We start from the raw sequence: 9,832 nt of genomic DNA, 5'->3' as shown, positions 1-9,832 counted from the left end.
GTTTTGTTTTGTTTTCTTTAAGATTTATTTATTTATTTAATGTATATGAGTACACTGTAGCTGTCTTCAGACACACCAGAAGAGGGCATTAGATCCCACTACAGATGGCTATGTGCCACCATGTGGTTGCTGGGATTTGAACTCAGAACCTCTGGAAGAGCAGTCAGTGCTCTTAACCGCTGAGCCATCTCTCCAGCCCCCCAAAAATGTGTGTAGCCCAGGCTGGCCTTGAACTCTTTTTTTTTTTTTTTTCTTGCTTGCTTGCTTATTTATTTATTTATTTAGAGACAGGGTTTCTCTGTGTAGCCCTGGCTGTCCTGGAACTCACTTTGTAGACCAGGCTGGCCTCGAACTCAGAAATCCACCTGCCTCTGCCTCCCGAGTGCTGAGATTAAAGGAGTGCACCACCACGCCCGGTTTGGCCTCGAACTCTTGATCCTCCTGCTTCTGCCTCTTTCAGCAAATCCTACCAGTGTGCACCACCACAACCAGTGGTTTTCCTTCTGGATCCATCTATAAGTGACACCTCAGGACTGCCAGGACAAACTGTCCAATTTGCTGAAGGAGTTCTTTCAAGTCCCATGTTAAAATTTCCCATGTTTGTCAAAATCATTTTTTCTTTTCAATCCAGATTAGTGTTAGTCTAAAATACTTTGAGCTTATGGTGACCTCGTGTGGTTGCTTGTACAATTGCAGGTTGGAGCTCAGCAACTCCCAATTTGATCCCATGGCATTAGCTGCACTAATGAAGATTAATTGAAACCTCCCCTCCCCCCCACATTTAGAAAGATAGCTTAGTGGTCAGGCGCACATACCTCCTTCAGAGGGAGCTAGAGTTCAGTTCACAGCCCCCAAGCTGAGGAGGCTCAGAACAAACATCTCAAGGTAGACCAATTTCTGTGACTGCCTCAAACAGTTATGCTCTTACACAACACACACTCTCATTTGTTTGTTTGTTTGTTTGAGTTGAAAACAAAAGAGATGAAGTTCTGTCTCAGTTTATGGGGTGGTTTCTAGGTGACTGGAGCCCTCAGTAGTCCATCTCTGGTAGCATGAGACCCCCAACTGAAGCGCATTCCCCCATCACCTGATTAGAAGTGCATTACCAGCTCACCCAGAAAGGGTGTATAGGAAAGGACTTCTCCCTTATTTTCCGCTACCTCGGCTCTCAGAGTTCAGGCCTCGACGAGAGAAAACTGTCTTCCGCTGAAACTTTGTCTTGTTGTTGGTTTTGTTGTTTGGTTTTTGTCATTTTGAGATAGGGTCTCTCTACTCACTACATAGAGCAGGCTAGCCTCAAATTCTCTCTCTCTCTCTCTCTCTCTCACACACACACACACACACACACACACACACACACACACACACAGACTACCGTATGAGCAGGGAAAGGAAACAGGAAAAAGCTACAGAAGGTACTGATGGAAACACTCATATAACTCCTGAAATAAACAAGATCATACAAAGTGTTGATACAAAAACACAACTGGGTGTGGTGGCCTGCATCTTTAATCCCAGAACTCAGCACTCGAGAGGCAGAGGCAGAAGGATCTCTATGAGTTTGAGGCCAGCCTGGTCCAGGACAGAAAGATCCTGTCTCAACATCTGGGCTTCTCTAGAGAGTCATATCACTGGGGGTCTGGATAGCTAGTCCTACAAACAACCCCAAAGCAAGCCTACAATCCATCTACTGAGGAAGTTTAGAAGCAGTTTTCAAGTTCAAAGCCAGCTTGGGAAACTCAATTGGTAGTAGTGAAAAGTAGTGAAAAGAAGGCTTGGAATACAGCCCTGTGAGAGCAAGCAGAAGGCCCTGAGCTTACTTCCGAGTTCTGAGGGTTAAAAAAAGACAAGTGTCTGGCCTTTGATGGAACCAGCAAGGTGATGTAAATTCCCCTCCTACTGCCTGGTCTAAATTCTGCTCTTGGCTGAGGGGAAATCATTGAGTAACTTGGACCAGACCCCCACTAACAGGTTGACTCCCTTCTCACTGTGACACATTGACAGGGACCTTGTGGGCCGCTGTTTTCACCTGAGTCCCTGCCAGGGTGAATTGCTAGGACCACAAACCTGTGTTCTGATAACCAGCTTCACATTATTTTTATTGAAGTCTAACATGAATCTCAACTCACTGAGTTTTTATTATGCCCCTGCGCCAGCTGTGGGAAGCAGAAGAATGGCGAGCCTGGATGTCCACTGTCGGCCTGTAGGTTTCTGTGGGCCATTGTGAGGAGGCATGGAGGAGTCAAGGGAATTGACACTTCTCAGCTGAGGCCTCAGACAGCAGCAGCCAGAAGGGAGATGAAGCTGGCCCAGTAAGGACAGGACATTTAGTGGAGGTTTGCCACTGTTCCTCAAAACAGGTAACTCCTACTTACTCCTGAGAGGACGAAACCTAGGATTTGAGCTTCCCCACCCCGGGCTGCTAGCACAGGTAGAAATGACATTCCAGTTATGGTGATGCCCTGGTGGGCTCTGGTCAGCAGTGAGGGCTCCCTGGCCGTATCTGGTGCCATGCTTGGGACACCTCCTTTATTAACCCTGACAAGTACACAGGTGAAGAGCACCATGTCCCTCCCTGGGTAACTGACGCTCAGGCGAGATGCAGGGGTAGACAGGATAAATAGGAAACCCTGGTCTCCATGAGCAAGGCTTCCCTCCCTGGACCACAGAGACCCAACGCCTCCCTTCTCCAGACAAGGATAGAAGAAAACTATTTAGAAACTAAGAGCTTCCACAGTTTATTTCTTCTCCAAGGTGTGACCAAATGGTTTTATTGCATTTACTATTTCTGGGTGATGCACTGAGCAGAAAAAGAAACTGTTCCAAAGTCTTAGAGTCTTTGATTGGGTCTGGACTAGAGGCTTCTTCATGTGAAAATCAGGACAGAGCACCAGAGGCCTTGAACTCATTTTCCCAGACCTCCTATCTGCTGAGAGCCATTACAGCCCACTGGCTGCTTGCAGCTCTCAGGTCCAGTCACAGCCACACTGAGCCTGGCCAACACCAGTGTGCCAGGGCAGTGTGGGAGCACGTGTTTGGTTGCTTGAGGTTTCCTAGCAACAACCACTCCCAGACTCTCAGGCTCTGAACTTAAAGGCCATGGATGAAGATTCTCCCTGGCAGAGGACAGCAGCCCTGAAAGCAGACAACTGAGCTCAACATTCAAAGGAATGGCTGCCTCAAGGTTGCATTGGTTCATCTGAGGCAGGAACAGCAACAGCACCATGGGATTAACTGGAGTTGTGGCTATGTCCACTCAAACCCCAGTGTTGAGGTCCTGACTCCTAGTACCTCAGGATGTGACTGTATTTGGAAATGGCCATTCCAGATGAAGGTGGGGCTCTGCTACAGTAGACAGGGTGAGCCCCAACCCAAGACTGGGATCCTTGTATAAAAGATAAGCTTGGAGACTGACACAGCGGAGATGAAGGCAAAGATGGAGAGATGGTTGTACAAGTCCCCAGGTACAGACAAGTGTCAGTGACCATCAGGCCCAGAATGATTCCCCCTTCTAGCCTCGGAAAGAACCAGCCCACTGACACGGGACCTAGCTTTGCAAATTCCGTAACTGCGACAATGCCGTGTGCTGTTAGACGAGCCTATGTTTAGTACTAGTGACGACAGCGCTAGGAAGCTAAATAAATGCCTTGGAATCTCGACCCATGAAGGACAAGACTTCACAGAAGCTTTTGTTCCAGGGCATGGCTTGCCCAGGAGAAGAGCCTTTAGGGGCTTGGCTCTCAGCTCCTAGACAGAACGGGGAGGAATGTGAGTGGTGACAGGCAACTTCCATCACACATTTCTGAAGGGTCTTGGGGCACAAAGAAGATGTTGGGGATAAATTCATTAACTTTCAAAATGTGACCTCCTGATGGTCAGTGGCCTGGCCATCGGTGGATCTGTGGGATGCTCCCCTGGCTGACACCCTGACTAAACCCAGGCTGACTTCTGAGGAGAGGTCAGTGCTTTTGGCCAGCTCCCTACTGTATTCACCCCATCCCTAGAAGCCACTGGGATGGGGGTAGCCCAGCCCCACTGAGGGCCAGAGCAAGTGGCTGGAGATCTCAGAGATGCAGATCTTGAGGCTGGATCACCTCCCTGGGTTTTGGCACAGTAGAAGGAATGTGCAGGGGACTGCTTTTTATCTGGGGAGAAAGGGGTATGGCACCAGAAGTTGGACACTACCTGAGAGCAAAGGGCAGGTGGTGAGGGTTCTGTGCTGGGGCAGGGGCTGGCTTGTGGGGCACACCCTGCTCAGTATGAGTTCAGAGCCTGCTTGGAGCGCCGCTTCATGTGCAGGCGCTCATGGCGGAGGAGGTCATAATTCTGACGGAAAGTTTTGACACAGTACCGACACTGGAAGGGACGGGTCTCATCCTTTAGATGACAGTGTCTACGGTGTCTCACCAGATGGTCATGCCGCTGGAAGCTCTTCTCACAGTCCCCGCACTGGAAGCTCAGCTTGGCTTTGCTCTTCTCCAGCAGGTCCCTGGCACCCGCGCCCTCTGTTGCCAGAGCTTCCTCCTCAGTCTTCTTCATGGGCTGCTGGCTGGTTGGCTGCAGGTGGATCCGGCGGTGAGAGATGAGGTGCGAGTTGAGGCGGAAGCTCTTCCCGCAGGCAGTGCACCTGTAGGGCTTCTGGGCCTCGTGGGTCTCTAGGTGACCATCCAGGTCCTCGCTGTCACTGAATAACTCCCCACACACTGAGCATTTGTGTGGCTTCTGCTCCCTGCGGCTGCGCAGGTGCCGGATGAAGTTGACCCTCCAGCGGAAGATCTTTCCACAGTTTGGGCACACGTAAGATTTCTGTGAGGTTTGCACCTCCCCCTCAGCACTAGCGTTGCTCTGGTGGGCTGGGACACTGTGCAGGTCTTCTGGAGGGCTCCTCAGCTCCTCTGTGCAGTATGGGCTGTGCTGGGAGTCCTCGTCCCCAGAGCTGGACAGCACGATTTCGATGGTCACCTCCTGGTCCAGACTGCTCTTGAGGGCTGGCGGGTCACCTCCTGCTACAGGAAACCGGTATGGTCAGTGGAACTGTCCAGACCTTAGGGACCCTACTTAGAAAGGCTTAACTGTGGGTCCAGACTCCCTGGGGTTATAGTGTTTGTTCCTTGGTGACTCCTGAGGTCCTGGTTGCCCTGTACAGGCTGTTGGGATAGCAACTGTCTCTTTCTTTCTGGCTTTCCTGCTGTTTTCCCCTAATCCTTCACTTTCAAAGCCATTTCTTCCTGAGCTACTGGGACTTAAAATTCTAAGAACTGACACTCACCTGTGAAATTTTTCAACATTTATATTACTTGCCGGACATGGTGGCACACGCCTTTAATCCCAGCACTTGGGAGGCAGAGGCAGGCAGATTTCTGAGTTCGAGGCCAGCCTGGTCTACAGAGTGAGTTCCAGGACAGCCACAGAGAAACCCTGTCTCAAAAAAACAAAAAGAAAAGACAAAAAACAAACAAACAAAAAAGTGTTACTGTAGACTACAAAGGTCTCTTCTTTATGCACTAGGAGACAAAATATATATGACGGTCCCAACCAAACTGACTGTGCCCCCAAACTCAAACACAGCTGAAGTAACCCTCAGGGTAGCAAAGTGCCACTATATTTGGGACAACTTTTCAAAAGCCAAGTTGACTTCTATGTAGAACCTAGAATTTTGAAAGGAAGACTGGAGAGACAGCTTAGTAAAGAGTGCTTGCTGCTGCTGGATGCTGGTGACGCACGCCTTTAATCCCAGCACTTGGGAGGCAGAGGCAGGCAGATCTGAGTTCGAGGCCGGCCTGGTCTACAGAGCGAGCTCCAGGACAGCCACTCTGTTCCAAAGGACCCGAGTTTGTTTTCAAGCAGCAAGGACAAGCAGCTGACAACCTGGGACTCCTCCTCCAGAGACTCTGATGGCCGCCACAGGCAACCACCTGCATACACAGATACAAAAGGAAAAGAAACCTTTTAAGAAGGGAAAAATGAGCCAGCCTGGTGGCTGCACAGGAGGCTGAGGCAGGAGGATTGAAAGTTTAAGAATGGAGCCAGACAGTGCACATCTTTGATCCTAGCACCCAGCAGGAGAGGCAGGTAGTTTGAGGTCAGCCTGGTCTACAGAGCAAGTTCCTGGACAGTCTAGGGCTACACAGAGAAACCCTGTGTAGAAAAAAGAAAACAAAACAAAAAAACCAGACACAATACCCAAAGGTTTAAGAATCATCAGGGTTACAGGGGGAGTTCAAGGCTAGCCTAGGTAACTTAGTATAAGAGCTTGCCTGGCACATACAAAGCTCTGCCTCTAATACTCAGTATCTCAAGCAGAAAGGAAACTACTTGCAAAGAGGAGCAGCGGGTAACAGGAAGGATGTGAGCGGAGTACACACAGGAAAAAATAACAATGAATCCTTTCACCACACTGCTGGTTTTAAATAGGAGAAGACAGAGGTAAGTTAAAATGAGGCTAATAGGTCCCAACACAACTTGTGTTTCTACAAGAGGAAACCTGATGCAGAGAGACCCTGTAGGTCACAGTGAAGAGGTGGGAGGTGAGAGGGAGACCTGGGAAGAAACCCACCCTAGGAGACCCTGATCCTGCACTAGTGGTCTCTGCAACTGAGAGAAACTTTTACGTGCTTAAAGCTTGGCCAGTGTGAGGCCGTAGCAGCTGCTTAGAGGGGAAATACAGCACCATGGGGCAGCTCATAAGGGTCTGTTATTCATTTCCAGGGGAGTTGATGCCCTCTTCTGACCTCTACCAGCAAATACACACACATTTAAGAAAATAAAAAAAATCTCCGTCTGTGATGAGCTACTCTGCCAGCCTCAGGCTCATGGCTTTTCTATCATGGGGACAGCTGTTAGAAGCATGGGGATGCGTGGAAGCTGCTTTGGAACTGGGAGAAGGCTTACAGTGCATGTTATTGACAGATGTGAAGAGGTGACTGGCAGAAACAGGTCTATTTAATGTGCTTCTGGGGGGGAACCTCTCAGATGAAAGCCAGCACGAGGTCCTGCTGTAAGGGGAAGGTGATTCGTGCCCAGTGGTGGAACGTGGCTAAGCCATGGCTAGGCATTCTGTCACAAGAAGCTAAGTGATAAAAAGGAAATTTAGCTGAAGAGATTTCTAATGTTGAATGTTCTATGTTGAAGATGCTGTTTTCTTTCTTTTTGCTGCTTATATTAAAATCTGGAGAGAGAAAATTTAGATACTGAAGAAAAGAAACTGGAACTGGAAGATGGGCAGCGTTTTCTTAGGTGGCTTTATTCAGTTTTCATTATGGCAAAGAAAACCTAGGCAGGAAAGGGGGTGGGGCGTCCAAATACGCAATAGCTACAGTTGGAGCTAGAGCTCCAAACTTTCCTACTCTGTGCTGTTGGGGACCAAATTCCTGGCCTTGTACATGCTAAGCACAGGTTCTAAATGAGATATGCCTCCAGTCTCTGACCCGATCATCAGCTCAAAAAGCAAGCCTAGGTTTTAGGCGTGAATGGCTTAGCAGAATACTCGTCTAGCATTCACAAACCCTGGCTGGGTTCAACCCACAGTACAGAAAAAGAAAGAAAGAAAGAAAGAAAGAAAGAAAGAAAGAAAGAAAGAAAGAAAGAAAAAGCTGGCTGTGGCAGCAGCCCACCTTTCATCCTAGCACTGGAAAGGCAGAGGCAGGCAGATTTTTGAGTGTGAAGCCAGCCTGGTTTACATAACATGTTTCAGACCAGCTAGGGCTGTAGAGAGACACTGTCTCGAAACAACAAGAATAAGAAAACAAAATCAACAATAAGAACCCCAAACAAACTACAAAAAATACATGGCTGCCAGTGACTCCAGCTTTCAGGACCTCAGCAGAGCTGATAGGAGCTCTGGTGTTTACATAAATAATGGACACGCCGGGCGTGGTGGCGCACGCCTTTAGTCCCAGCACTCGGGAGGCAGAGGCAGGCGGATTTCTGAGTTCGAGGCCAGCCTGGTCTACAAAGTGAGTGCCAGGACAGCCAGGGCTACACAGAGAAACCCTGTCTCGAAAAAACCAAAAAAAAAAAAAATAAATAAAAAAAAAATAATAATGGACACATGATTAGTGTCTCAGAGCAACCTTGTACAGAAGCTAGGAGGGCTGGGTCTCTGGACATACTATGGCCTCTGTCACCTGGAGATCAACAGGGAGAAGGCCCTGATGCTGAATCAGAACCATTGACCAAAATAAGTCTTTAGAAAGTAAACTGTATAAGGGTTGGTGAGATGGCTCTGTGCTCAGTCACAAGGATCCAGGCCTAGAACTCCAGCTCCTGGGGATCTTACACACTCTTCTGGCCTTTGAAGGTACTAGATTCACATGTATACAGTCACACAGATAGACACATAATCGAAAAAAAATCATATAATTTACTAAGGATATAATTGTGGTTTTTTTGTTTTGTTTTTTTTTGTTTGTTTTTTTGTTTTTGGTTTTTCGAGACAGGGTTTCTCTGTGTAGCCCTGGCTGTCCTGGAACTCACTTTGTAGACCAGGCTGGCCTCGAACTCAGAAATCCGCCTGCCTCTGCCTCCCAAGTGATAATTGTGTTTTTAGCAATAGAAAGCAGATTAAAATCAATTGGTGCAAGGTTGTTGTCACTGCTGTGACCGACTGAGCACAGTCTCTGGAGGATTATGGTGGCATTTGGACTTTGGCCTGGAAAAGCCACTGAGTGTTCTGAGCTTAGTGAACTAATGAGGGAACTAATGTTCAGCTCAGGGCAGTGCAGACAAGAGGCAACATTTGTAATGTTTCAGGGGAAAGCGCCATTTGTATGCCATGGCTCTCTTCAGTTGGGAAGAATCAGCTATGATTAAGAAGAGCCCAGAACTACTAATCTGAAACATCTGCTTTGTTGGAACAATTGATGCTGGTCAGCTGGAGCTAAGGAGTTAGCAATGATTAAGAAGAGACCAGTGCCAGGAGGTGGTTGGCACACGCCTTTAATCCCAGCACTTGGGAGGCAGAGGCAGGCGGATTTCTGAGTTCGAGGCCAGCCTGGTCTACAGAGTGAGTTCCAGGACAGCCAGGGCTATACAGAGAAACCCTTTCTTGAAAACCAAACAAAAAACAAAAACAAAAAAAGAAGAGCCCATCATTGCCAGGCAGTGGTGGCCCACAGCTTTAATCCCAGCACTTGGGAGGCAGAGACAGGCAGATTTCTGAGTTCAAGGACAGCCTGGTCTACAGAGTGAGTTCCAGGACAGCGAAGGCTATCCTGGAAACCCTGTCTTGAAAAAAACAAAAAACAAGCAAACAAAAAAAGATAAAGAAGAGACCACCACACCCAGTAAAATCTGGGAAGTGATTTCTCAGTCAGCACACAGAAGCTGTGGCTGGCCCAAAGAGAGCCAAGGCTGTCCCCTGCACTGGCAGCTGAAGCTAGAAATATGAATGTTAAAGACAGGACACTAGTCAGCCTCTGCAGGTGGTTACTTTCCCATGACCCAAGACTCCATACATGGAGGGAGGGCAACCGTGCAGCTTCTGCATTCTAGAAGCTCCTCTTAATGAGATCATCTTGGGATTCTGGTTATCCACAATCAGGTAAAGGCACACTCACGACATACAGAGCAGTGTTAGGTTAGCCTTGACAGTCTGCCCGGGCAAGGCAATGAGCAGGGCAGCAGTCAGCAGGAGCCTTGGGCAGTTTAATACCCAGCCCCAGTTCTCCACTTCATACCAAGCACACCAGGCTCCTCACCTGGACAGGGACTCTGACTGAGCACCACCTGCGGGCAGGGCTGGAGCTCTGGCACCTGCAGCTCCTCCCACTTCCTTCTTTCTTCTCCTTGGAATGGCTGGAGGCTGGAAAGGTCTTTCCAAAGAGAATGGAGA

The 9,832-nt window shown here is 48.5% G+C and overlaps 1 protein-coding gene across 5 annotated transcripts in view; it reads right to left on the bottom strand.

The window, feature by feature from the left end:
- Window positions 1-3,502: 3,502 nt before the first annotated feature.
- The window catches only part of Znf496 (zinc finger protein 496), a 19,857-nt gene continuing 13,527 nt past the window's right edge, over window positions 3,503-9,832 (bottom strand). For 4 of the 5 annotated variants that reach the window (XM_021175656.3, XM_029483610.2, XM_085829975.1 and 1 more), the window contains exons 8-9: window positions 9,699-9,812; window positions 3,503-5,006 (exon numbers count right to left, since the gene is read on the bottom strand). In XM_021175656.3, coding sequence (XP_021031315.1) covers window positions 4,255-5,006; window positions 9,699-9,812 — 866 coding nt within the window. In that variant the 3' untranslated portion in view covers window positions 3,503-4,254. The remainder of the gene's footprint in view (window positions 5,007-9,698; window positions 9,813-9,832) is intronic. The other variant, XM_021175660.3, reaches the window with a different exon arrangement.

The sequence above is a fragment of the Mus caroli genome, unplaced genomic scaffold, assembly GCF_978045245.1.
Source record: "Mus caroli unplaced genomic scaffold, Mus_caroli_1 scaffold_13, whole genome shotgun sequence".
NCBI classification, from domain to species: domain Eukaryota; kingdom Metazoa; phylum Chordata; class Mammalia; order Rodentia; family Muridae; genus Mus; species Mus caroli.
Note: the sequence above shows the minus strand (reverse complement) of the source record. Positions and strands in the feature narration are given on the sequence as shown.